This window comes from Aquila chrysaetos, chromosome 18 (assembly GCF_900496995.4).
Source record: "Aquila chrysaetos chrysaetos chromosome 18, bAquChr1.4, whole genome shotgun sequence".
Lineage (NCBI taxonomy): Eukaryota > Metazoa > Chordata > Aves > Accipitriformes > Accipitridae > Aquila > Aquila chrysaetos.
Genome location: NC_044021.1, coordinates 13,635,902 through 13,663,858, shown reverse-complemented (window position 1 = coordinate 13,663,858; position 27,957 = coordinate 13,635,902). Strand labels below are relative to the sequence as shown.

General features: G+C 41.6%; 2 protein-coding genes across 2 annotated transcripts in view; one reads left to right on the top strand and one right to left on the bottom strand.

Moving 5' to 3' along the window:
* Positions 1-11,714, bottom strand: part of MYLK4 (myosin light chain kinase family member 4) — an 84,350-nt gene extending 72,636 nt beyond the window's left edge. The window contains exon 1 of the mRNA XM_030042107.1: positions 11,606-11,714. Coding sequence (XP_029897967.1) covers positions 11,606-11,661 — 56 coding nt within the window. The 5' untranslated portion in view covers positions 11,662-11,714. The remainder of the gene's footprint in view (positions 1-11,605) is intronic.
* WRNIP1 (WRN helicase interacting protein 1) lies at positions 148-26,332 on the top strand. The gene is made up of 7 exons (XM_030042108.2): positions 148-885; positions 10,458-10,649; positions 11,668-11,912; positions 18,665-18,894; positions 23,958-24,113; positions 24,982-25,061; positions 25,549-26,332. The coding sequence occupies exons 1-7, from the start codon at positions 352-354 to the stop codon at positions 25,822-25,824; spliced, it is 1,713 nt and encodes a 570-aa protein (XP_029897968.1). The 5' UTR covers positions 148-351; the 3' UTR covers positions 25,825-26,332.
* Positions 26,333-27,957: the final 1,625 nt, after the last annotated feature.

Here is a 27,957-nt window from a genome sequence, read left to right as displayed (position 1 = left end):
TCCGAGCCATTTGCCCCGCAATGCCCTGGGAGCGCGGGAGCAGAAGGTGGGCTCGCCTCAGGCCGCCATGTTGGTACCTGCCCACAGGGCCCTTCCCGCCCCTGCCGGAAGCCTCCGCGGCGCCAGGGCTGCTGAGGGCTCGGTGGGGACGTTGTCCCCTTCCTCCCCGGAAGCCGGCGAGGCTCCCTGCGGGGCGGGAAGACGGCGTCCACCTCCCCCCGCTGCGGGGGCGGGGAGCGGGGCCGGGCGGACTACAGCTCCCGAAGGGCTGCGGGCACCGCGGTGCCGGCGGCCTCGCTTCCTGCCCCGGGCTCACCTCGCCTCACGGGCCGGCGGCGGCGGCGGGAGCCGATGGAGGGCGCCGAGGAGGAGCCGCTGGTGCAGTGCCCCGTGTGCCAGCGGGAGCTGCCGGCCGCGCACATCAACTCGCACCTGGACCGGTGCTTGGAGGCCGAGGAAGGCGAGGCGGAGCCGGGCTCGTCGCCCTCCTGCAAGCGGCCGCGCCTTGCCGCCGCCCCGCCGGGGAGCCAGGCGGCGGGGGAGCCGGAGGAGGCCCGCCCGGCCGCCGCCTCCCCCGTCTTCTCCCTCTTCCACAAGGGCCGCGGCGCCGGGCAGAGCCCGGGAGTCCCCGGCAGGAGGAGCGGGGCGGGGCGGGAGGAGGCCGCCGCGAAGCCGGAGGACGGAGGCTCGGCGGCGGCGGGCAGCAGGGCGAGCCTGGCGCGGAAGCTGGAGGGGAAGCCGCTGGCCGAGCAGCTGCGGCCGGACACGCTGGGGGATTACGTGGGGCAGGAGCGGGTGCTGGGGGCGCAGACCCTGCTGCGGTCCCTGCTGGAGTCCCACGAAATCCCCTCGCTCATCCTCTGGGGGCCACCGGGCTGCGGCAAGGTGAGTGGCGCCGCCGGGCCCCGCCGCCGCTCCCGGGCCCGGCGGGGCGGCGATTAAGCGGCCAGCCACAGCTTCGCACCGTGCAGCTGGGGGTGGATGCTCGGGCCCTTCCTTCTCGGTTTCACGTGGCTTTCGAGGCTGATGAACTGAAAGGGTGGGACCTGTTTATTTTCGAACTCCCTCTGTTTCCTCTGCCTTCTTGGGTTCTTCAGTAATGCCTTTATGTTGGCTGATGCCCACTCGTTTTCACTTAGATTACGAAAACACAACCTGCCTCCTGAATAAAATAGAAGTGTTTCGCCCCCACTAGCCCTGCGCCCCACAGCTTGCACTTTGGTTCCAGAGGCCCCTATTGGTTTCAGATAATTCAGATTTTGTAAACTCCAAACCACCTGTGTTTTAGGTAATGGCTGAGAAGCTTAAAAACAGCAACAAAACAGAATCTGTAAAAATACCTAGGATACCAGCAGATTACTACAGCACAGTTTGCGAGTGTGGGGTTTGCTTTAGCCCACAAATTCTAGCCCCTGACAGAAGGCAGCTCTGGTGTGGAAGGGACCTAGCGTTGTGGCCAGGCACACAGTGCCAGGCACTCACCCAAACAAACGCTCTGGAACCGCTGGGTCTTAACAGGATCTGACTGCTGCGTGTTCTTTGTTCTGCCTCTTTTAAGATACCAGGGGCAGACCGTAGTGAATCCCAAAAAGCACTGTAATTACAGCACAGCAGTGAAAGCATCCACAGCTGTAGTGAGGGAAGGACCAAATGAATGCCTCAGGTGTGGTCAGGAGAGAGCACTCAAAGATCTTGCCTTCATTTTGTCCTTTTTCTCTCTATTTCAGATTGGGGGGGGAGCAGGGGGGGAAGCTAAGCAAGCAAAATACATGGTTATCTCTGTCAGTCTAATGTGTGCATAGTGCTAAGTTTTGCATATTATATATAGATAAATGCTTTGGCTATGTGTGAGAACATGTGTGGGAAATTTGGGATAGGGAAAATAGTTAATGAATTAATGCTTGCAGAGCAGTTAAGGACAAAGCAGCAGCTTGCTCTTAGCATACTTACTTGAAGATAAAAAGAGACTCCATGTGAATGGTATTTGACTAATAATGCCAGTTAATCACAGTTAATAAGGAGCAGGTATGAGAATAATTGATAGATGAATACTGTAATCAGTGATGCAACAGGTTGTTTAGGCTAGATAACATACACCTGAAAAGAACCAGCTGGTGAACTTAAATAATTGCCACTTCCTTTAAAATAACAAGGTAATATCAGAAAGAGCGAGAGTGCTCAGAGGAGATGAGGTAAAGAAGGGCTATTTCTAAAAACTCATTAAAGGGGAGGTGGATTGACTGAAGTAAGATGGCCAGAGAAAGAAGTGGAATTGAATTCTTTAATAAATGGGAATCTACCTTATTGAACGAGTAATATGTTCAGGGGCCTGCTTCTATATTTATTCATACTCTTCTGCCTTTGATTTCTTGTTATCTGTGTCAATGGTGTCTGCTTGCTGTTTCTTGAAGCCCATTTTCTTTGGAAAAAAATGCTGTTACAAATACAGTGGTAAGAGAGCAAAGGCCACATACAGTCTCTGAAAATTAGAACTTAGTTCGGTGGCCTTTGTGTTGTGATCTGATGAACCCACTTTTTCTGGCTATGGAAATGCTTTTTCATGACTTTGTGACAGCTTACGCTTGTGTTTCAGGTCTTCTTTAGGAACCTTCTGTGGTACTAAGACCATCTTTGAATAACGGGTGATCTGTTTCATGCCTGTAATAACGCAGTTTTCACTCTCCTTTCTCGTGACCCGTCTTCCTCACCCTTTTGCCTTATGTGGAGTTGTATTTAGTAAGCTTGCTGCTCACAGAGTTTAAATTCTGCTGCTCATCAGTCATCTGACTTGCATCAAGACTGTGCCTTTTGCCCCATCAAGGAACAGTTCCACAATTTACCTGTTACATTTTCTCTCTTCAGGTACTTAAGCTGTTGGGTAGCTTATCTCCTTTCTGGGTTATTCCTTCTCAGCAAACAGTTTTGAGGCTACATGCTTTCAGCTACCTCTTGATGGGCCATCCATTGCTGGCTGAACGAGAAATTCCTACTGCAAAAACTTGAACTTTTCCCTTCACCCATGCTTATCAATATTTCTAGGATGGTGCTAGAGTATAGTTTCATCTCAGGCCTTCTTCCCCATAAATCGTATTGTCTTTCTCGGGTAAATGGCTGAAAATTCTACCCTTTAATTGGATATTTTTTACTAAATTCCTGTCTTTACAGATTTAACATGCGAGGCAAAATAGTCTCCCTAAAGATGGAAAAAGAAGTCTATGGTTGCCTGCCTGCCTCATTCACTTATTATTTGGGTTGTATGTATATAACATGTCTAAGAAAATATTTCACGAGGAAGTAACCTGAAACAGGTGGAGGATGGACAGATGAAAAGGAAGCCTATTTCTCTTTTTATGTGAAGAATCATATAACTTAGTGCTTGAGACTTGAAAGATCTTGTGAAGGAGAAATAAGTATTCTCACTGCCTCAGGACCTGGTTGGACTGATAATCAAAAATGTCTGTTAAATACAGTCTTTTTCAGTGGGAAAAATATTAAGAAATAATTATGTGTTATGTAGCTTCAAATGTAACAAGCCCATATGCTAAGCTCTGCCCATCAAAGAAAATAGCCTTAGATTAGAGGGTGGGTGCTAAAATAGGAGTATAATTAGATATATTGGTCTAAATTCAGAAGTGCTGTGTAAGATTGTCATAGACTCCTTAAAACTCTTCACGTTCCTGCTACCTATGGAATCTGGTTATTGCAGCCCATCTATGTTTTCTTCCATTTCTACAGCCAAATGCCACTCTAACTGATACTTCTTTTGAAAAGGGTAGAGCAGGACTAGGTAAAAACAAACAAACAAAAAAAACCAACTGGAGGTGGAATTAATCCTTGGGGCCAAATTTCAAATTAGTTTATGTATTATTTATCAATCCGGACATTTATGAGTAGTAGTAGTAGAACAGACTTTTTCTAAGCAAGAAGAGAATAATCTTGGCTATTAAACTGCTATAAATGCAGTATTATATATTGTAGGTCAGGAGTACTTTTGGAGAACTTTTATCATGAAAGTAATAAAGCTAGGTACATGAGTAAAAATACATGTGCTTTGTACTGCTCTGCCCAAGCTGACTTCAGCCTCAGCTGCACTTGAATATTCAAGGAAGCACAATCAAAATTGAAAAGGCAAAATCAGGGTACTTCTGTTGTGAGTTTATGTTCTTCTGAGTTTCCATCTGTATTGAGTCGTCTTATTTTAAGGGAGCATGATCTTTGTACTTTTGTCATCCTAATTTCTTAGGAAGCCAAGGTACTCTAGGTGAAAAGGCTTTAACTCTGTTTTTGTTTTTACTTTTGTCACTATTAAGTATTGAACACATAAACGTATTTTCTGCTTTTAAGAAACTGACCAGATGCAGGCCAAAGGAAGAAACACTGCCTCAAAGAGATGCCATGGTTATTAACTTAGGAACAGTTAGCTTGTTCATCCTGACTATGCAAATTTTTAAAAGCCTGTATGAATCCTAGTGTAATCTGAGTAGCCATACTGTGATTTATGACACCTTAATGCAGGGATTTAGATTTTTGCTTGTCTGCCATGGAGCACCAATTTTAGTAAAGAGTTAGCGGGGGGACACAGCGTAACTTGAGCACTGAATAATTTTGCTGCCACAGATACGGTTTAAGCCTTATAAACCTGAACATTCTGTATTTAAATACGGTAAACATTCCCTCTTACGTTTGTTGTTTAACAAGGAAAAATGTAGGCAGCAAGTGTCTGGAACCTGCTCCCTACAAAAGATAAGACAAAGAACACTCATGCATGATTTTCTGGGGTCCATATCTGCAATGTAGTACTAAAGTAAAATACGCCGTGTTGATATGAGTGTATAAAATTAAAAACCCCACTTCAAGTGGTCTTTGAAGTTTCTATCAAATCTCCATTGAGTTTGTATTTACTTCTAGGACTCCCTCGTATTTCTATTCAAGACTTCGCTATATGAGACATTGAAACGCAGACAGCAAGTCCAAGTTACATATTTTGCTCCCCGCATATTTATCATCCCTTCCCTCCAGCATTTTCCATTTTACTAATTCAAGTGATTACCTAAATGGCTATTTGATTACTTGAGTTATTTCATCTTCTCTTATTCATACTTCTTGGGGCCTGATTTGAACCGTTTGAAGTAATGCGTTCTTCTGATTGATTTACGTTAGATTTTTAACTGAAAATGCATGATTTACAGTAGCGTAGAGTGAAAGTCCAGAACAACTCTGAAAAATTGGTTTGTCTTTGCAGTTGCCTGGGAGAAGTCTTCAAATACAGTGTGCTTGGTTTTGCTTATCCCAGTCTAAATCAGGAATAACTTAGGGTAGCTCTCTATGAAGAGGAAACTGGAAGAGAAAATACAATTGTATTTGTAAAGCAGTTGGAATATAAGGAGACAAATCTGGATGCAGCAAATGGAGGCACAGCTCCATTTCAGTAAATATTATGCAATGACCTTGCATCTGTTTATGTTTGGTTGGACTTGGATTCTGGAAGTGCTGTAAACCACATGCTGTGGCTGTTGTTCAGTGACACCTTACTCCTCCAGTAGTCTCACAGTAGGCTATTTGGGGTATGAGGAACCAAACAAGATGGGTAAGAATAGCATCTGCCCTTATATAAACGCCAACTGCTGCCACTTTTGATTGTGTTTATAGACAGTGTCCCTGGGCCACGTTCATCTGCTATCCTGCCAGTTTCCTTTAGACACAGCCTGGCTCATCTCCTGTGACGCAGTGTGGTAGCTTGGGGTCAGCTCAGCAGTGTTGGCTAGGACAGACCCCAGCTTCTTAAGATACATCCCAGGCAACTGCTCCCTTGGCTGGCATCCAAGGATGCTGGCACTGTTGGTGTCTCACTCAAGGCAGTGAAACAGAGCGTGGCCTTTCCTGACTGCTTGTCAACCACAGTATGGCCCTGCTGCCCTCAAAGGGAGCGCTGAGGGTAAGGAGAGGCTGTTGATGGCAACACCGTGTAAGTAAAGATACGGAAATCCTGGCCAGAATAAAGGAAGAGGCAAAAATACAGGTAAAGTTATAGTCAGAGGACAGCAGAAAAACACAGGATGCCAGTTCAGAACTCTCATAACATAGTTTAGACCCTGCAAGTCTATAGGTGTAGCTAGCATGTTGGGCTTGTGTTTTGCACTAGGCTGTCAGTTTTTTGTCATCCCTGCCGCAAACATAATTCACACCATGGTTTGCTCTGGAACAAAGCAGCAAAGTCACTTGATGGGGAAGCCTAGATGCCAACTAGATTATCCCTGCTCAGGAGTAATCCATGCTGCGCTGCAGTCTATACACCAGTGCAGATCTGTGCCAGATCTGCTTTGGTCACTTAAACGTGGTCTAGCAGACCATACAACCTTCCAGACTTGTTGCAAGAAGTACATATGTTGGAAGGGCCCATTCAGGTGCAAGGAGAGCTCTTGCACCAGTGTGTTCCTATAAAGTGTAGCATGAATGTCAACTCCTCATGAAAAGGCTGTGAGAGATGAAAACGGTTGTGAGGCTGGAACAGGACGACTGTGAGCTGTTCTGCACACCTTGCAGGAGCTCTCTGACCTGACTGCTGAAGACAGTATAGATGTAACCTGAGAGACCATGTGTTTTCTGACTGACATCTACAATGGCTGTTTTGCTAAATTTATGCAATTTAAGAATGAATAAGGAAAGTCTCCATGAACAGGCAACCATAGGCAGATCCCTAAACAAGGTCTACCTGATCTTCCACAAGACTGAGGTAAGAATGACCTTAGATTTCACAATCAACTTCTTGACTGGAGTCTTCTTGACTATGACCTGACCATATATGCTAATCTCTTCCCAAATTTTTCAGTTCCACTTTCTGAAGAGAGCTAGGCAGTACCACTCTATTCCTGGAAGGGCCTTTAGTGAGCTAATGCAGTGGGCATAGTTTAATGGCCTGGTAAAGACGTGTAAAAATGAAAAGACCGCGTTACTTTGAGTAATGTTAGTCATTGAACATCAGCATCAATAGGACAGGCTTAATTTGTACTTGCTTTTTACTGTTTTCTTCCAGCCATGGGTGTGAGGTCGCATTGTCTAGTGGCAGCACAGAGAATACGGAAATAGGTTATACTCAGAGTTGCCCAGTCAAGGAAACTTGCGTATATACAGAAAATTCTTGTCTCCTAGTACAAACATCTAACTAACCAAAACGGCAAATGCGATTGACTTATCTGCTCTGACAGTGAGAGGTATGTGGAGGCAAGCACACTTTGTGGGTTACTTTTATTTCATCCATAACTTGTATCAAAGCCTGGAAGAACTGGTAGCATAGTTGCTGGGAGTGGGCTTGTTTGGCTGATTTTTTGGTTGGTTGGTGGGTTTTTGTAAGTCTCGGATGGTTGCAGCCTCTGGGAAAGGATATTCTCATTTGGACTGACATGAAGAAATTTGCAGGATGGTGGAGCAGAGTTTCGGTAGTTAAGTGTTTGTTCTGTGTGTAATGGATCTGGAAATAACTGACCACAGGCTTGAGTTGAAAGTGTTATTCATTGGTGAGTAATGGTTCATGAGTTTCTTTGTAGATATGTTTCCATGTTTCAGAACAGCTCCTTATGATAGCACTTTTTTAGCCTGTCTAAACAGATAAGTCAGTAAGGTCTTGCAATTTCCAGCATAAAACTTGAGATGATAGGTGTGAATTTGGACAGTTTGGTGGGATAATGGAAGAGAACTGAGAATGATTTCTGGAAGGAGTAAGGACATCATGCTATGAGCTTTGTAAGGTGTCATTTTTAGTGAAGTTAGCAAAAGGTTAGTTTGTAGGATCACTCCTATTCTCATTGATATAAATACCAGTTAGTTTACCGGAAACAATACTTCTGCTCTTCCCCATAAGGAAAAAACATAATCTCAAGAAGAAACACCTGTATAATAAAAGGAGCAGAATATTAACTTGTTCAGATTTCCACTTCCTGCTTGTTATGCTGCTTCCGATATGGATGTATTCATTCATATGAAATTGCAATGTCAGTGTCACTATTTTAAAAGACTTTTTTTTCTAATGTGACAATCAAACCTACTTCAAAATTTATTTCAGATGATGAAGGATATTCAGTGTGTTTTCTGCCTTATTCCATATTGGGTTTTTAATTTTCTTCTTATCCCTCAAATACATTGCCGCTGAATTTAGTGAGAGAAGCTAGGGGTTTAGCATGCTAGTTGCGGTTCTGTGCTAGTGCTTTCAAACTTCAGCTACCCTGCTAAAGTTAAGTCTCCACTGGGTTATATGTTCCCTGGGTTGTAACCTGATAGTAACAGAGAGGGAGAAAACAGCGTAGCATGTTACTGACTTTTGCTTGAGATGGTAGAAGAAAAAACAGTGTAAAAAAAAATTGAGCTCATGGGAAATAACAGGCTTTCAGAGGAACAGAGAAAGTTTGGCCTGTATGTGATGGGCAGTTTGACTTGCTAAATGATTGTGCAGAACAGAAGGAAGAGGCCATGAATATGCCTGTCCATGTCAAGTACTGCTTTTGAAAGGCAATGTATGTTATTCTTATTACAACCTTTGTTGACTCAGAAGTAGGCAGAGCAGAAGAGGTACATGCTGGTTGAGAGCTGTACAGCATTTTTCAAATAGATTCTTGGTCTAATGGTAACTTTCGAACAAATCTCTTTGTAATTTTTTTTCCTAAATTAGGGGTAGAAGTATGAACTCCTGTGCATGTGTTTAAAAACAATTCCTCACTGTTCTGTTTGTTTTTTTTTTTAACAACAAAACTATCTATGACCTGGTGATTGAGGGCCAGGGTGCAGTATGAGCTACCAGTTCAAGTAGAGCTACAAGAAGAATGTCCACTTCATTCCCCCCTGCCAATTTTAGAGAAGGAAGAGGTACATTGTTCCTTTTTCATCCGCACATTTGACGTATTGGGGGCTTCCATGCATTCAGTGATTTTTTTTTTTTTTTTTTTTTTTTTTTTTTTTTTTTTTTTTTAAGGCATGAGTACATCCCCTGAAGGTACATTATGAATCAAGGCCCTTTTGTAAGGAAACACCAACTTTGGTTTTATTTTGTTAGCTTAGTTTCAAAGATAGTTTCGCTTTTGGTTTTTGGTTTTCCAGATCTTCCTGACTTCTGTAGGCTTTGCTGCAAGCACTTTCCAGCATGTCTTTCCAGTCTTGTCTTCTGCAGTGATACAAAGAGGAGAGGGACTGCTGCTTTGAGCTCCAGGGCATGAGAGAGGATCTGACATGGGATGATGGGAGTCTTGTATCAGGATGTGAAATGACACCTCTTCTGAAGACAATCAGGAAGCCCTTACTAAAGCTAAAGCAAGAATAAATAGTGATACATCCTCCCGCTTAGCCTCCCCTTTCCTATCTTGGGCTGGTTGCCATTTCAGGGATGAGGAGATCCATTAAAGAGACAGACCAGTGCTGCAACTGCACTGGTAGCTCTGTGGTAGGTGGTTGCTTCTGCAGCCTCCCTGCAAGAGGATAAGGTTGGCAGCACCTGCTGCCTTAACCTCAGTACTTGGAATATCTTCTGAAGCAGTTTTGTTGGCACCTGTCCCACTCCTCATCTGCTGAGGCTCTTCAGTTTCCTTGGGCTCCTTCTTTAATAGAAGAGTGAGCTCAATGGGAGAATCACCTGTTTTTCTGGAGCTGTATTTTCAAATAGACATACACTCAGCTTGGGACATGCAGATACACCTGCCTTTACTAAGGGTTGTGAAGGAAAGTCTGAAAATTATGCCTGTGATGTGTTCAGGTGTAGTAAATCTGCTTGGGAGGTAGTACTGGAGGTTGCTTTTGTGCTTTGGCAGGCTCAGTGAAATTCCCTATAAATAAATTCGGATTTGAAGGAGTTGTCTGTAAGGAAAGAAGAGCAACATAGTTGCTCGCTAAAACCAGCCAACAGTTTGTTCAGTCAGCTGCCTTTTACTTCTCTGGGCCAGCATTTGATTACTGTTGACTATTTAGATTTAGAGAGTTAAATTTTCTTAAGTATATGTAAAATTTTTCAGTACTAACATTCTCATGCTTTTGTAGAGAACTGCTGTCTGATCCAATTTCATTTTTATGTGCACTGGAAATAGAACAGGCTTTAATTAACAACATTGTAGCTTTTTATTTCTTAAATGTGGTTGCACTGTAAACTATTCTGCAGGTATCTTGGGGTAGTCCAGCTCTTTATCCATTAACATACTCTACAAAATAACTGCACAGCAAGTTGCAGTCAGCCCATCTTCCCTGACAGGAATGTATTTGGTGAAGACTTCTTCTTCCGTGGTAAAGGAGACAGCTGTCATTGCTAGCCTTAAGTCTTCTGTGTGCTGGAATAGCATGAACTAAAATACCTTACTCTATAAACTGTCAACACTGTCCCTATGTCCAGAATATATAGCTTTGTTCTTTACATATTTTCTTCAAATGAGTACTTTCTGGGTCCAAAACAATTTTTACAAAGCTTTTTCCTATTGCTGTTTCAGACTACACTGGCACACATCATAGCCAACAGCAGCAAAAAGAATGGCACGAGGTTTGTGACACTGTCTGCCACAAGTGCCAAGACAAATGATGTTCGAGATGTCATCAGCCAAGCCCAGAGTGAAAAAAGACTCTTCAAGAGAAAAACCATTCTCTTTATTGACGAGATCCATCGTTTCAACAAATCTCAGCAGGTGTTGTACTACATTGCTTTTTGAAAAAAGCCTTTGCCAGCACTTCTGTAAAATTTCCCACTTTGACTTAAGGTGATAGCTTACTTTCAGCTTTGATTTTAATGGTAATGTTTTTAGTAGGTGAATTAGGGAGAAACATAAAAATTAAATTCCATAACTAACTTCCAGTCAATGTTTAATTGTTGTGATTCAAAGATTTAAATAAAAGGCTGAGCTATATTTATAGTTGACTTACATGCTGGGCTTTATATGACATTTTTCTGATATTTTATTTCTGCAAAGTCATGTTAGTAACGTTTGCTGCACATATCTTCATTTCAGCTTCCATCCTGGGGGGGTAGCATTCTGCATTACCTTTAAAAAGGTCTGGAATGTGAATGTGCCTAGGGTGGGTGTGCATTTAATGTTATCCCCTCTTCTCTGCGAGAAAAGAGAAAAATAAGGCATGGCATGGTACTTTGCGATAACACATTGCTGCAGCTATCGCTTGGGTAGTTTTTCCTTTCCTAGGTATAAGTTTTCTTTAGTCATGCCATGGAAAGCTTGAATTCTGTACTACAAGTTACAGTTTTTATATGGAACCATACTGCAATCTTCCTATAGTTTTCTGAGCCATCCTATAGGATTATGTAGGGAATTGTAGCCCTAAAGGTTGATTTGAAGAGTATTTAGAAGTAGCCTCACTGTTTATTATATCTGATAAGGCATTTTCATGATATAAACCGAAGTCACATAAATAAACTACAAATTTGCAGATTTTTGACACTTTCTTTTCAGCTGGTAGGGTCATTCTCAGTGCAAGCATGAGTTAAGGTGAACAGCCCATAATGTGCTGTGTGCATGAAATTAAATCATTTAGATAGCTGAGCAGATGAGCTGCCTTGTCAGTGAGATTATTTGTCATATCAACAGGGAACCCAAAGACTCATAAGACACAAAAAATGTAGCCTACTCACATGGGATGTTTCGGGTTGTCGTTGATCGAGATCAGCTTTTTCTGCTTCCCTCCCATCCTCAGGACACTTTCCTTCCTCACGTCGAGTGTGGGACAGTGACCCTGATAGGAGCAACCACAGAAAACCCTTCCTTCCAAGTCAACGCTGCTCTTCTGAGCCGATGCCGGGTGATCGTCCTAGAGAAGCTCTCAGTTGAAGCAATGGAGGCGATTCTGATGCGGGCTGTCAGGTTCTTAGGGGTCCAGGTTTTGGACCAGAGCGACCAGCACAGCAGCTCTGCGACTGGCAGCAGCAGCGAGAGCTTGGAGTGAGTACTTTATGGGCTGCAGGGTATTAACGCATGCAGCCTGAGGAATTGACTGCCTGCCAGGGAGAGAATGAAGCAGTTGGGGGGTGGGAATAGAAACCCTAGCCACTTCTGATAGTAAAGAAAAGAAGTGGCAGCATATGGCAGGGGTGGAGGGTGACAGGAGAGAGAGAATTCAAAGCACTGTCTCTCCATCCAAAACATAATCTCACCATCTGGATTAGGAGGGGGTTTTATACTTGGATCTGTAGTTCCTGATTCATCCTCCCAGGATATTTAAATCTGTTCTGCTGCTGAGGATTTTCTGTGGAAGCCTGTAACTGGGTCTTTGTCATGTTCTAACGTGTATTACTTCTTGCCACTGGTTGTAAAAGCATCATGTTACCATTAAGTGGTGGATGGGGCATCCCCTCTTAAATTAATTTGGAAGTGCCTGACAAGTTTGTTTTCTGAGAAATTTTTTTACATAAGATCAGGGGGGATACTACTGTTCTTTAGTTGCAGGATAAGTGCTGTGGTATGTTTTATGGTATGCTGTGGCAAGAGGGGGCTGTTGCTGTGAGGTGTTAACAGATTGTTTTAAGAGAGACTTTGTTTTTCTCTGCTCCTTGTTGTCCAAGCCAGATAGAGTCACATTAAACATTTGGGAGAGTTTTGGAAAAAACAAGGTCCAGATTTGTCCATATGGGATGTTATCTGACTTCTGAAATGGCTAGCTGGCAAATAAGAATAATGCTTGGTACTGCGCTACTTTCTACAACTTTCTGCAACTTACTACACTTCCTTCATGTTGAAGCTTGTCTGTACTCCCAGTAATTTACAGTGTATTGACATGGTGGTAATTGGGCAGGCACTCCGTATGAAATAAATGAGAGGGAATCCACTTTGTCCTTTAGCTTTGTCACCGAATGTAAGCACTAAGAATCGCTAACCTGAACGCTGAGGTCAGGGCAGGGAAGGAAAGCTATTCCCTTTTTATTTTTAGGGTACCCTGCCTCATGGTTTACTCACTTGTAGCTTTTACATGTTGTAGTAATGTGAATTTTAGAAAAGGGCAGTACTGCATGTCAGCCTTAACGTAATGGCACAGCTGTGGTTGTGGTTACACTCTGACTGGGGTTCGGAGACTTTCCTTTCTGTTCGGGATTAAAGTACAAGGCATAGTTTCAGCTGCAGTTGTTTGGGTTTGGGTTTCTCTAGACTCTCCATATCTGTAACCTTCCGTTAGCTGATGATTTAAACAGCACGGTGTGGTGCTTCATCAAACTGAAAGAAGTCTGGCAGGCAGACTGAGAGACTAGTACAGTTTCAGAAATCTATCCATGGAGAGAGAGGGCCCCACTCCAATGGCTAACGTGGGAGCGAAGCATTTAAAAAAAAAAAAAAATGGGATTCAGAATTTAGGAGTGTTGGTGCAGTTACGTGTTAAATCTTCCTTGTCTTTCCTGCTGCTATCTGGTTCTGGTCTGTAGTTGACACATCTTGTTGCTGATGAGTTTGGGTTTTTATAAGTCATCCTGTTCCTTCCTGTGGTTCCAGTTTTGGTCTCCTTGTTAATTCCTTTTTCTTGCTTCACTGTCCATACTGTTTCTGCTCCTTCATTTCCTTTCCACCTACTGCTCTGCAGGAGCAGCTGTGTCTCATCTTTTACCTCTTCACCTTCCTGCCTCTGTGAAGCAGGGCTGTCATTAGCTGCAGGCAGGTAACAGTGTTCATGCTGTCCTGAGGAATAAACGAATGTCACCAGTTACAGTTGAATTGGTTGTTCATTGTGCTTACCTTTGTTCCAGAGTTGGAAAAGGAGCTGTAAGGCAGCACGTCCCCAAATGTGGGGCATGCCCACTTTGAAAATGCTGCAGAGATCTAGCCAGAAGGCACAAGAGATGTGTACATTGAATTTTGGATTTCATTTCCCATGTGAGTCTCCCATCCCAAACCACGGAAGTGTAGTATAAAGTCCTGCATGTGCTGCTTGGCCGCAGTTTGTCAGTTGGTCTTGGTATCACATCACTTGTCTTACGTGATGGCTGGCCTAGATGAGAATGATGAGATCCTTGTGGTCTCTCCTATTACCTTGAGGAATAAGGTGAGGGTGAATCTTCCTTAGTTTCTACAGGCATCTTCTGTGCTCGACAAGAATGCAGCCATTGCTGAGTGATTCAATAGGTTTTATTGTCTCTGCACTCCATGCACATGCAGCAGTTATCAAAGGGAAAGTGTGCTCTACCCAAATCTGTTTCCTTAAATTTTCTTGGTGGCTTTTTCTTATCTTGCTTCCACCATTGCTGCAGGTTTCTGATAAGGTTAGGTCACCTGGCTTCTCTTTCATCCCACTGTGGCCTTTTATTGCTCTAAAGCTAAAATAGAACTAGCAGGAGGTGTTACCTACTTTGGTATCTTTTTCTTTGTTGTATCATCAGGCTCATAAAGCTTTTTTGACAGCTTTTATATTAGTTACTGGATTTCTTTAGGATAAGATGTGCTTTGTGTTACATTTTCATGAACTTTACTGCCATCAAATTGTGCCTGTTAAAGCCTGCAGTAAATTAAGCTAAAAGATGGGGGAATATGAAAGGAAGAAACATACTCATGAAGAAAAAAAGTAAGGAGAAGTCAATGCTAAAGTTGCTTTATATTGCTGAAACTTTGCTTGTGCTTTCTGCAGTTTATGCTCTCTCAGTAATAGCACAAACTGTTCCAGGTGTACACTGATACACTACACTTGTACTGTGTAAGTGATGGAGGAAATCAAATTCTTCTTTTCTTGGCTTTTTATTTTTATCATTCAAGTGCTGCTTTCAGAGTGGTATCTCTAAAGTCAGACAGTAAACTGGATGGTGGATTAATGTATTTGAAGTTAGATAGCACAGAAGGTGCACAGCTAAGGGAAATGAAAGGATCCCCAGTTTCCTGTTGGCAAGCCCAGACATCATGTAGTTCAGATTGTTAGGGGCTGTATTACAAGTACTGACAGGTTTTGAGTTCACTGGTATGTCAGTGACAATGTTGAAGATGGGCTTCCTTTGGGTCTTCTGTGTTCAACACCTTTTCAAAAATTATTCACTTTTTGGAACATCCATCCAATTTCCTTGCAGGAAATAGAGTTGCTGGGAGGAGAGGCAACATTCAAAGACAATGCTATAAGGCGGTGAGCAATATATACCATACTGCAGTATTTCAGGTGAAGAACTGTATTTGCCTGTAAAAGCGTTGCAGTCTGTCAAGGAGTGAATGTAGTGAGAGTAATTGCACTGAGAAAGTAAGAAAGTATTGATTTATATGTGAAAGAAGCAATGGGTACTTTATCTCATGTTCTGCTCAATTATATTTAAATCTTTCATCATACAGGTTTTCCTTGCTTGGACTTCCTTATATTTACTCTCTCATATCGCTTAGACCCTCTTGTCATCAAACCCTCTTGGATCAAACACTGCGGTGTTGGACAGGTTTCATGGGTAGTTCATCATACGTTTCAGGTTGGTTCTTGGCACAAACTGTCTTGATGGTGTGGAGATAAGGAGGAATTGGAAGAAGGATTTATCATCCTGTAGTGGTAGTTTTCCATTCCTTAAGCTAGTATATCACCTTCAGCTCAGTGAGTGATGGGTCCTGGGGCTTGTTTATGTTTTTGTCTCCAAGTATCATCAGTTACAAGGTACCAACATTGAGCATTGGCATCCAGTGGGTGTTCAGTGTTAATTTTGGAGAGTGAAAAAAATACGAGATTGCCCATCTGCAAGAAGATCAGGAGCTTGGGAAGAGATCAGAAAGCATGGGAGTTGCTCTGCCTTGCAGTTCTAGGGTGTGCAGAAATTGGGTTAAGTGGAAGGGTGTAGGGCACTGAGCTTCTGAAGACAGGATGGGCTTAAAAATGTAAAATACAGCGAGTGTCTTTTGGAAGTCAAGGTATTGGAATAATGGTCATCCTGATTTTGAAGTTAGGCTCCTTCCCAGTGAAATTAAATCGTAAAAAAAAAAAAAAAAAAAGTAATTTTAAGATTGTAATTTCTCAGAAAAAATAACATTTTCTGTTCAGAATAACTGAATTCAGTTGTTATTTTGAAATACTGAGTGTGAATGGAGCTGAGATTATGGAATAGGGAAGCATTATGTTATTTCCAATCAGTGATTCTCATCAATATGCTGTGCAAACAGCTTGTATGTGGAAATTTTCTCCATTTATTCTTGTTCTTTATCATGTCCTATATGTCGTGCTATTGTTGTAGACGTGAACTGGATCAGCCTAATACATAATACATTATTTGGAACAGAATTTCCATTACCAATATGTTGTAACTTGGATTTTACCATGGAAGTGGACAAGACCTTTGCTTGTAACTAGATTTTCCATACTTCCTTGTGCATATTTGTTTCAGTTCCTGTAATACTAATTACTTGCGTTGAGTCAACAGGGCACTTAGAGTCCTATAGTGAAACGGGAAGAGAAGAAGAGACGGGAATACAACCAAGCTTTCTTGCCCAGCTTCTAATTAGCAAATAAATGGCAAACGTGCTCTGAGGCCTCAACTTTGGGACAGACTGTCCTTAACTTCCTGCAAGTGTAGTACCTGCCTTTTAGTGCTCTCAATGCTTCCCCTCCACTTGCAGTCACTGAGTGCAGTTGTGAGTATCAGTGTGAGGAGGCCTCAAGCTCATGGTGGTGTTCTCTGCAAACAGCAGGTAAAGAGCTTAGTCCTTGCAGGTGAAACCTTCTCTTCAGTCTGCCCTGCTGGTGTATCCAAAGTGTTTGCTCAGTGTGCAGCATACCTGTTTTTGTTCCCGGTTGATGGAGGTATTAGCAGCAGGATGTCTGTGTGTAGTGCCTGCTGGGTTTTTAAAAATAGCTTTTGCTTTCTTTACTGGCTTCTTTCATTGCATATAGAAAAATCTGTATGTAGTGCTGAGGGGTGAACACTGCTCCCTGATTTTAAAGGAATTTGATGCATGAGATACTTGACTGAATAAGTCCCTGTGCTATTATATTCTTCTCCTTCCCTGTTCAAACACAAAGATGGTGTTTGAAACACCTTGGAGAAAGTGTGGTTATTTTGGAGTGCGATTGTGTGCACGTGTTAATTTTTTTTCCTAGCTTTATCAAATACATGAGAAATAAGGAGATGGGAATAAAAATGTGATGAAATGCATATGTGTATATAGATAGATTTATTTTTCCCACAGGATGTGATTCCTTCTGCCTACTCTGCAGCATAGGTTATGGCCCTAGAAGACATTTGTCAGCCTTCACTTGAAGTGGTGTGGATTAAGATTGCAGCTCTACAAGTTTTTCCCTCTTACCTGTGGGCATGAGAGGGCTCAAATACTGACTGAAGTTTTTCCAGCACCTACTGTCTCTTTCTTTTGTGTGACAAGTGCAAAGTTGCTTTGCAAGGAGATAGAGGAAGCATATAATGAAGATTAGTGGATACGTGTGTCTGGGAACCCTGGCGTTGCCTTTTTGTGCACCACTGCTAATGACAGCAATAAATCTTTCTGGTGAATGAAGTGCAGGGCTGTTGTGAATCCTTAATTATTTGGCACACAGGGGCTTCATAAGAAATTGCCTCTCGCGCCAAGCTTTGTACATTAATCCCTGCTGATACATGTCACTCTTGATTTTCAGTCCAGTTACTAGAAATGGCTAAGTTAGGGCCATTACTCAATGCCGTGCTTTAACTCTGCTAGCTGCTGTTTCCAAATCAAATCAATTGTACCCTCTGCCTGGCAAACACCTTAGTCGTTACCTTGTCTACATAACTAAAGTTTGAGGGTCAAATCCTCAACAGTATGCATGTGAAATGTGCAGGGGCATGTTGGTTTGCATGTGCCCCAACAGTAGGGACCGCAGCCCAGCAGACAAAAAGCTGGAGAAAGAGCTTGAGGACTTTACTTTCCCAGATTTTTCGTAGACACACTATAAGATCTCAGGAGATCCTTCACCCGCTGCTGCATTTCTCAACTCTTCCCATGTTGTTCATTTAGATTGTGTGTTCACTGGAATTTGGCCTTTTTCCTGTGTTCGTATAGTCCTGGCACACACTTAAGAGTAGTAGATGGCAAAAACAGTGACTTGCTTGCACTGGGATGCCTTTTGGTTCCAGTAAGGTATTTTTTGTACCCCAGTGACTAAGTTGTAATACCTGTTACCATTTAAAAAAAAGAATGTAGGATGCATATATGCTTTACAATGTAAACAGTCCTTCCAATTGTTGCTTTTTAAAGAGCTTTTTAAAGAACATGTGATAGCAGCTGTCGTTATTGGTAGTTAGTTCAAAGCCTTATGCTAATTACTTTATACATCACTATATTCTCTCACATGCATTTGTATAGCTTCCAACCTTTTCAGTGTCCTTCCAACAAGGAGTTTGAAGTGCTAGCTATGAAATGCTGATGGAGTAAAACCTTGTAAAGTTCAACTAGCTGTGCCAGAACAGTGCTCTGGCAAAACCCTAACCGTAGTTTCTATTGAACTTAATGAGATGAGGGAAAATAAGGGGTTTAAATAGATGAGAGCTCCTGCCCTACCTTTTTCATGTGCAATTGTGTTTAACATGCATTGGGACAGGAGGAAGAAGGGTAGAGTCCCACAGTGTTGTCCCAGGCTCTGCAATGCTTAATCATAACAGAAGGAGTTAAGAACAAAACTTAAACCCACCTGCCTCGCGACAACGTTTGTAAAGAAATGCCATCTCTAGCAGAATCTGCAAGGAGAGGAGCGTGCTGGGGGCTAACAGTGTATGGCTATTCTGTTGCAGATTCCCGGTGTTCATAGAGGAGAAAGCTCTAAATACCCTAGCCTACCTTTGCGACGGTGATGCAAGGACTGGACTGAACGGGCTTCAGTTAGCAGTTCAGGCCAGATTAGCAGCGGGGAAGACTACTCCTTTGAATATTACCAAAGGTGGTTCTGCAGATGGCATTGTGATAACAGAAGAGCATGTAAAGGAAGGGCTACAGCGATCTCACATCCTGTATGACCGAGCAGGTGAGTACCTGATACAGTTTCTGAGATGCAGCATTCTCAAGAGCTGATACCCACTATAATTTCTGTTTCTTCTCCCCCTTTCATACTAGCTGCTCTTGTGAAACAGTGGTTGTACTGAAATTTGGCCTAAAAATTACTTTTCCTTTACAGTGTAGCAGGCTCACCTGGAAATTCCTTCTAAACAGGGTTTCCTCTTACTGCTTAGGAAGCACAGGTTAGCTAAAAGACATATTTGCTCCCTTGCAAACAGTTGCATGGTGAAATTACTTGGTTTTTTTAATGTTATTAGAATATTGTCTTCTAAGAGGGTTGCAATATGAAAAGGGAGAATTAATTTGATGAGGATATTTGTTCTTGGAGGGTTGGAAATCTTCCATTGCATTTCTACTCCTTTGAAAGTCTTGGAAGTGCTCACATTCACAACAATATGTTATGCGAAAACTTGAGCAGTTTGCTTTATTTTTAGAGTTGCTTATTAAGGTAATGAATTTTGTAGCTTGCTTAGGGCAGGTCACCTAAATCTAATTGCATTTAAGGCTTCCTAATGTGATAACCACTCTTGCTAAATTTGTGACTTGGCAATGTTAATCATCACAATAGTTGCCCACTATACCATTTTATGTGAGAGGGTTAAAAATCAGAGCATGAATATTGGGATTTGGTGAATCCCCTTGAACACATATGCTAGTTCTTCAGCAATACTTGAATCACTGTGCAGTATAGTATCAAATGATTATGCCAAGCAGTATTTAGAGAACAGATTGAATTTTGTTTTGCCACTGTTATCTGATACACTCAATTACCTGTCACTACTCAAAACCTGTGATGAGAGATTTTTCGAGGTTGGTTGTAACATGTATGCCTGCTTGCAGCCTTCTTGCTACAAAGAGGAAATGGTGGCTCATTGTCAGGAAAAAGTGAGCTGGGCAGATATTGATATGATGGCAGCTGAGAAGTAGAGGGTAGATAGGGGGAGGGAGAAGACAAATTTTGTAGTATCTATGGCAGGAAGAAATCATGATTAGGAGGAAGTGGAAAATCTGACCAGTTTACTGGTGTGAGTCTCTTGTGCCATTTAGGTCCCTTGTGTGTTTGCTGTCGCCTTGTGGCCACTGTCACGCAGAACTCTTGGCTGTGTCCATTGCTCCCACCCCTCCTATGCCTACTTGCTCTGTTAAAGATGGCACAGAGTGCCTCTTCCTGAGGCTTACGTCAAGTCTAGGTAGCATGTGTCAGCCCCTTCTCTGTGACAGAAATCCTTCTGAGTTCTGTGTAGGGCATTTTGTTTGAGAAGAGATTTTCAGAGAGGGGTGAGAGCGGTTAAAATTCTGTTTTTCTTGATTGTATGAATGCCAAAGAGCCTGCCACAGATATTGTCACAGTAGCAGGTTGCCCAAGTACATGCCTTTAAAAAATGTCTGTATTCTGTGGAGTAGTCTGTGTCTTGGTTGACCACTTTTGTCCATGGTAGAGATAGCTGTTTGTCCTTTTATGTACAAAGGGCTTCTGGATAGAGGCTACTATATAAGTAAAGATATTTTTGTAGCATGTTTTAGCTAATACTTTTTGAATCACAGTTGTGGTGGTGGAATCTACAGTGCTCTAATATAAAGTTCTTCAGCCTTATAAAGTGGAGGGACATGATGCTGTCTAGTCATGCTAGCAGCAGCATACATTTGAGTGTAGTGTGTTCACATAGAAAGCACCACACACTTGATTAATGTTCAGAGTTGTGTAAATATCGAATTTTGGTTTTACGTAATTATTTATTTTTGGTCACCTTCTGCAAAATTTGCCAAATATGTATAGTTGGGCATTCCTTTGTGTACTTTCACCAAGTAGTCTAGGAAGGAAATTATTCATAATCCAGTTGTTAGGCTATTGTTCTGATCTGTGTGCAGACATGTAAAGACAAGATCTTTGTGTAGATATTCCATGCATTTTAGCTGGAAGGACAAAGGAAAAGCTCTAGTCAAATTTCACTGCCAGCAACCACCTGCAGCCCTTGCAGTGTGAGGGGAAACAAACTATTTAGTCATATTTTAGCTTTTAATTGCAGTTTTTAAAAATCTGATTTTTGGAGAAAATGATGCAGCAACCAAATTAAAGTTTAACTGCAGATGGACAGCTAATAGATTTTTAACATAGAGTTGTATTGTCTCTTCTTCCTCTTATATATTGTGTGTCTCTGCTAACACTGATTTAATAGCAAATACCAAAGATAAATTTCAGAATAATTGCAGGATTTTGTCTCACTATCTATGTGGTAACATACATTCAGTTGTGGTAAAGACTGGGAATGTGTTAAGCTGAAGTTAATTTGTTCTGTAAACTGGAACATGGTTGTTCCTTCCTCTTCTGTGGAGGAGGAAAGAGAAGGTGTCTCACGCCATAATGTTTTTTGCCAGCTTTATTGTTTTCTGCTGGACCGGAACGAGAAGTCTTTTTATCCATGCTGTTGCTCTAGTCTTTCTTCAAAGGCTTTCTTCTGCCCTTTATCAATGAGCAGTTGATGTTTACCTTTGGCTATAATAATGTGCGATGGGGACTATTATTTTTACTTTTGCCTGCTACCTTATAAATAGGGTTGCTTAAGAAGTCCAGATACTAATTATGGTCAGTGAATGAGGCCTTTTCCCTGTCTTCTACCAATAAGACTTTAGATAAATCAACATCTTAAATTAGCTGGAAAACTCTTCATGAGCGTGTAAAGCAATTTAAGGGCATAAATCGACAAGATTTATGTATCTGTATACATTAGACACTAGAAAATCCTGTCCTCCACAAAGTCTCTTGTGTAGTATCTTGTTTCTTTTCGGAAAGGTATTTGCCTTTGTGGGAACTGCACAGAGCAAATGTATTTTGATGCCAAAAGCTCTTTAGAGTTTTGATTTCAAGAGGCATCCAGGATGCAGAACAGCAGTGATAGATAAGTTGGCATGTGCCTGTCAACTGAATTGGTAAGGCCAAAATCTATATGTTGGCTAACCAGCCCGAGAGAGCTAATAAATAAAGGTTTATAAAAAATTTTCTCTGACTTTTTTTTTTAAACTACTTCTGGTATCTCACATAGAATATATATAAAATGTATTTTTTAAAAAGAAACACAAAATCTCTTTGTCCAATGCGTGAAACTGCATTTAAAGTACAACTGCACAGTTTTCTGAAGAAGTCCAAGTCTGGTGTGTAAGTATTGTCATTATGTTGATGACACAGTCACCAACATTAACTTTGTGAGGAAGGAGATAAAGGGAGAGAACTGTCCCTTTTCTCAGTCTACGTACTCTGAAGTCCCCTGCAGGTATGTATCTGTAGTCCCAACCTATGCGCTGGATTCCTCTGCCTTTTCAGCTGGTATCCCCAAGTATGACACTTTACAGTAGCTCAAACAGTGTATAAAAGCACTTCAGCAAAAAAAATCTGGGCAAGTGCAACCCCTGGAGATATTTAAAGGCTGTCTTCCTTACTTGTAAGAGACCAAGAGACGCCTCTTCCAAGGGGATGATGCGAGTTCAGCTGTTTGGGTTTATTGCTACTAACTCAAGTGTTATGACAGAGCACGGACATGCTGTTTGTGTTGGCACGAGTGATGACTGCATACCACAGGGCTCTTTGTGTGGAGCGCTAGCAAAAATAGCTGTCTGCCGGCCTGCGTATGCCGGCAGCGCGTGTGTTGAATTCCCCACAGAACTGCACTCCAGCATGAGCAGCAAGGCAGAAGATGGACTCAGTTTCTGACATGGGAGGTGGAGGTCTTGCTGGCTTTGAAAGGAGCAATTGCAGCGGTATGGGGGCTTTGGTTTTCAAACTCATGCGTGCGGCCTTTTATTTTGCAGGGCCTACAAGTGACAGTGATGTGTTCTGATGTGGCCCTCAGGCTGTAAATCCTTTTAGCCATAGGAAGAAGAGAAATATTAACAGATGGCTGTGCATGCAGCCAGTTGCCTTTGTAATACACAGTTAGCTGTGAGCCAAGGAATGCTAGGCACTTTAAAAAATAAAAAAAAAAGCAGATTGTGTGGAAAGTCTAACAATATTGCAGCAAAATACCTTACAAGTTTGATTAAAAGAAATGCATATGAATCAAAACCAGCTGCACAGAGAAGAATTGCAAGCAGGAAGGGTGTCATTCAGTGTTTGTAATGTTGACCATCTTTTTTTAACTGTAGCTCTAAAAGATCTGTGTTCTCCTTGGAGTCCATATCTAATCTTACACTAAACTTTAATGTTTAAAAAAATTTTCATGCAATTCCTTCAGTCTTCACACTGCTTATTTAGTAGTTGGTCATTTTAGGGGGGGTTTGTGTGGTTTTTTGTTTGTTTGTTTGTTTCAGCTGCTTACAGTTTTCAGGACTGTTCCAGCAGTGCAGGTGTCCACAACTGAACTCAGCATTTCTTAGGGGTTTGCCAAGGTTGTGTGCTGCAATCCTGTTTCCTCCAGATGTGTAATGTGCCATCATTGTATATCCACAGCAACACTTCCTTTTTTTCCCTTTATAATACAGCAAACTCGTGTTTGAAATACTGGACACTTTGTTTTCAAGTTTTAGTTGATGTGAAATTTCTTTTCTAAAATATCACTAGTGTATAGTACTGGATTTCTCAGATTGTTCCGTTGTGTTCTCAGAACTGTGTGTGTGTCCAAAAGCAATGGTCAGTGGTTTGTATGCCCTCATGCTTTACTGTGTCAGTTAGGAGATATTTATATAGTCATCTTCCTAACTGCTTAAAATATCTGTATTTTTTTTCTTTCGAAGGAAGGGTCATTAGGGTACCAAAACCAAATAGTTTGCCTTGCAATGTTTAAAAAAAAAAACACCCTCCTTTTCATCTGCATTTGCTTAGTTACGCTTATGTAGTTAGTGGAATGATCCATGTGGCGAAGCACGAAGGTGTTGAAAACATTAAACAACACCATAATCACGTATACATCAAAAGAACTTGAAAAAGCAGGTTATGTTTACCTGCTGTGATCTAGTAAAATATATTCTGTTCCCTTAAATGCATTTCATTTAATTTTCTCCTGACAGCTTTGTGTATCTCTTCTCCCCCATCCTAAATAGGAGAAGAACATTACAATTGCATCTCTGCCCTGCATAAGTCTATGAGAGGCTCAGATGAAAACGCTTCCCTTTACTGGCTTGCTCGAATGCTTGAAGGTGGTGAGGATCCACTCTATGTGGCGAGAAGGCTGGTGAGGTTTGCAAGTGAAGATATAGGTCAGTATTAGCAGTATTTCATGTTGGAATATTATGTTGAATGAAGATCTGCCAGGCTTCTGGTTTCCAAAAACTGGCATTTGAGTAAAAACCAACCCCAAAACTGCTATATGCAAAATAGGTACAAAATACTGAAATGTTCCACATCCAACAAAAACTTTGTATATGCAGATAGACACCTACATGTGGTGTCATTGTGATGATTACCTATTGCAGGAGAAAGAGTTTTTTGAGGTCAGGTTTTGGCAGTGTATTAATATGGATTCTTTTAAAGTCTGGTGATTGTAGGTCACCAGTAAACTTGTATGACCAAAAATATGTATTTCAGGGATGTCTGGTTTTTTAATGACTGTGGAAGGTGAATGCCTACCCTGACTTGCAAATTTCAGGCTTGATGTCTTACAACTAGGGAGCCAGCTATCTTGATCGATGTACCCAAAGTAACAGATGCAGCAACACTTTTAGCACATACGTGGTGGGGGAAGAGTTATAAGATCTGGGGAAGCTATGTCTTTATAGCAATATTTCGTCATTTCTTTCTCGCTTCCAAAAAGTAAGCAAATCATACACTGGCAGCTACTGCTCAGGCTGCCACCGTGTGGCAACAAATTCAGACTGTAAATCATACCTATGATTTAGACCTTTCTTTTTGGGGGGAGGACAGGAGGAGGAAGGCTGTTGATGGAGGGAGTACATCTTATGTACAGCGAAGTATTGTACCAGAAGTTCCAAAATCTGAGGAAGCAACTTTGAAATGTGCATGGATAACCTTCCTTCTCACAGGAGGGTTAAAAAAAGAAAGAAAAAAAAGAGACCGTAACTAAAGTAAACTGACTTTAACCAGCTTTTATCTGATCCCTTTTTGTAGGGCTGGCAGATCCTCTGGCTTTAACACAAGCAGTTGCTGCTTATCAAGGCTGTCACTTTATTGGAATGCCAGAATGTGAGGTAAAGGCTTCATTAATTCACTGATTTGAAAGTACTGCAAATTGTAAAACCTAGTTGTAATTACAAAAAGAAACAGAAATTGCAAGGACAAGACAAATGTAGTTACTTGCTCATTCAGCCTGCCCCTTCTCTGACAAGTAAGAGACCATTGTAGCTCTTAAATAGATGCTGTAGTTTGAAATAAATTCCCTGCATATTTGTTGTTAAAATGTGGTATGTGAACTAACGTAATTTTGCTCTGTCCATTTTTTTTTCTCTGTTATAAATAAAGTAATATATTCTGATGTTCTAAATTAGCTATTCTTTCCTAGTAGTGAAAATCATGAAGAATTGTGTTGCTGTAAAATAATAATATTCATATTGCAGTAGCAGGCAGAGGTCAGTTTAAAAACATAATCCCTGTCATACTACACAAACAACCTGAATAACAGACCTTTTCCCAAAGAACTTAAAAGTCATTTAACGTTCTCCCTTTTCTTCTTTCCAGGTCATTCTAGCACAATGTGTAGTTTATTTTGCCAGAGCACCAAAGTCTATAGAGGTATACAGGGCATATAACAATGTCAAAGAATGTCTGAGAATGCACACAGGACCTCTGCCCCCTGTTCCGCTGCACCTGAGAAATGCCCCAACAAGGCTTATGAAGAACTTGGGTTATGGTAAAGGCTATAAATACAACCCCATGTACAAGGAACCTGTAGACCAGGACTATCTACCAGAAGAGTTGAAAGGAACAGACTTCTTCAAGGAACGAAAAACGTGATGGCCTTGCTCTGAATGGGTTTTGATTTTATGACTCGTGTATTTGTACTGGGATGGAAATTGCCCTTATAGTTTCAGCCATCTGTTACTGTGGTTGAAAGTATTAAGCCACTGAGCCTTTCAGATACTTTCTTATCCTTCTGGTTTTACTACTGTTATTCTGAAGGTGTTTTGTAAAGAATTGCAGTTTAGGCAGTATAGAAATTAAAAAATAAGCTTTATCGGTATAGTGGTGTCGCCCTCTGGTTCAAATGAAATGGAGAAACAATGAAAGACTTGTATTTCTGGCTCTTGCTGTGAGACAAGGAGTATTACTGTGCTGCTTTTTAAAATCAATATCTATTTCAGATTTTGAGAATGTTTATTTTCTGGAAAAATAGTAAATTGTACCCCCCTGCTAAAATATGGTAAACAAAATATAATTACAGTGTAATTCTTGCATTTATGATGTTCCAGAGGCTAATTTTGTACAACAACATTTATTAAGCCAATAAAGTTGTTAAAAATAACGTCTATGCATTTGTTTAAATATTCTTAGGACAGCGGTGTGGTTTTGAAAGTTTGAGGTTCCTTTAACTTTATCGTCCCTACTTTCCAGACCAAGTTTAAATAAATAATTTTGGAAGTAGAATAGTCATGAAAATAGCTGAATTATGTTAGGTTTTGAACTTGTATCACTTAAAATTTTCATTGTGTGATAATCGTTTGGGAAGTGCTTTTGGAAAGGAGATTACTGGTAGTGAAACACGCTCATGCATTTCCAGTTGTGCTTCAGGAATTCCATTAGCTTTGAATTGGAAGGCTGAGATACAGCAGTAAGTCAATTTGTGTTATAATAGAAAGTTTGGCTTCCTCTTCCTACTGAAAACATATCCACATCCAAGATTGCTGTTGACTGAACATTTCAGTAAGCAGAACATATGGTCATGGCAGTGTCCCTGATGTTGACAACATTCCTTCACTTAAGTGCTGATTGTTTTTCTTCTCCTCAATCCTCCTTAAGTGTGCAGTGGTCTGGTGTGCTGAAAAGCCAGCAACTGCTAAAACCACGTATGACTCGTATGACTGTGCTAACTAGCAGTTGGGTAGCAGAAGAGGACTGTGTTTGGCTAGAATTACAGCAGATAATTAGCGAAGAAGATTTTCATTACTGAAATGCTGAGCAGCCACTGGGGCAACTGTCCACACTTGTCAAAGTGCTGTGGAGTAAACTGGCCACCAGTGATGGATGTCTGTCTTGGCTGAAAAGTACCACTGACACAGTAGCGCAGTGCAGTTCCAGCTGGATTTACTTGGTAACTACTCAGGATTTGCTTGCTACATGCCCCATATACCTTTGTTACTGTGTCTGTACTGGTTACCTGAGGGACTGTGAGGATGCTGTCCTGATCCTGCTTAGTTTATGAAATGTGATGAGGTCAAAACTTAAAATGCTTTATGTATAGCTTCTGATCTTCTTTTGCTGTTCAACTAAGAACGCCATGTCCCTGCTAAAAGAAGGAGGTGGCTCTGCTGACTTCCCTGAGAGGTGTCGGAAGGTTACTAACTCTCCTCCAAAAGGACTATGTACCACAGATTATTTTTTTTTTTTTAATACTATTGAATCATTTGTTTTTTCTGATGTGTTACATTTGCTGAACAGTGGCTGGTGCTTCATTTCACATTTACAGTATTGCATTTAACGTTTTTTAAAAACTTCTATTCAGCTACCTAATTCAGTTTGTAAATAAATATTTCATTCTTTGGCAAAGGAAAACTGTTTTGGATTGGAGCCATGCCGAGCTCTTTGCAAGTCTCTCGAGCTATACCTGTGATACGACCCAGCCTCCTGCCGCTCAGCTACCTGGTATACACAAATTGCAGGTGGATATTTCTGACAGCAGAGGTATTTGGTGCTTGGATCAGAAGGGCTGTCACAACTGCGCATCTGGAGTTCATTCAAAACAACTTTTGCAGACGGGGAGGTCTCTGGTCTGAGGATGCAGTTCCAAGTCAGGAAGCCAACTTTAACTTTCCTGCAGCAGGAAACTCAGCTGATTACTCTTATGTTTCAGGACAGATTGCTGGACCTTGGCCTTGATGGAAGGCTTTCAATATATGACCTGCAAAACCTTTGATTACTGTCTTCTCTTGA

Excerpts from the sequence above, each read along its gene's own strand:
- WRNIP1 (XM_030042108.2), top strand. The coding sequence starts at position 352 with ATGGAGGGCGCCGAGGAGGAGCCGCTGGTGCAGTGCCCCGTGTGCCAG. Across the intron at positions 10,650-11,667 it reads GTTTCAACAAATCTCAGCAG|GACACTTTCCTTCCTCACGT; the intron begins GTGTTGTACTAC and ends TCCCATCCTCAG. Across the intron at positions 24,114-24,981 it reads GTTTGCAAGTGAAGATATAG|GGCTGGCAGATCCTCTGGCT; the intron begins GTCAGTATTAGC and ends CCCTTTTTGTAG.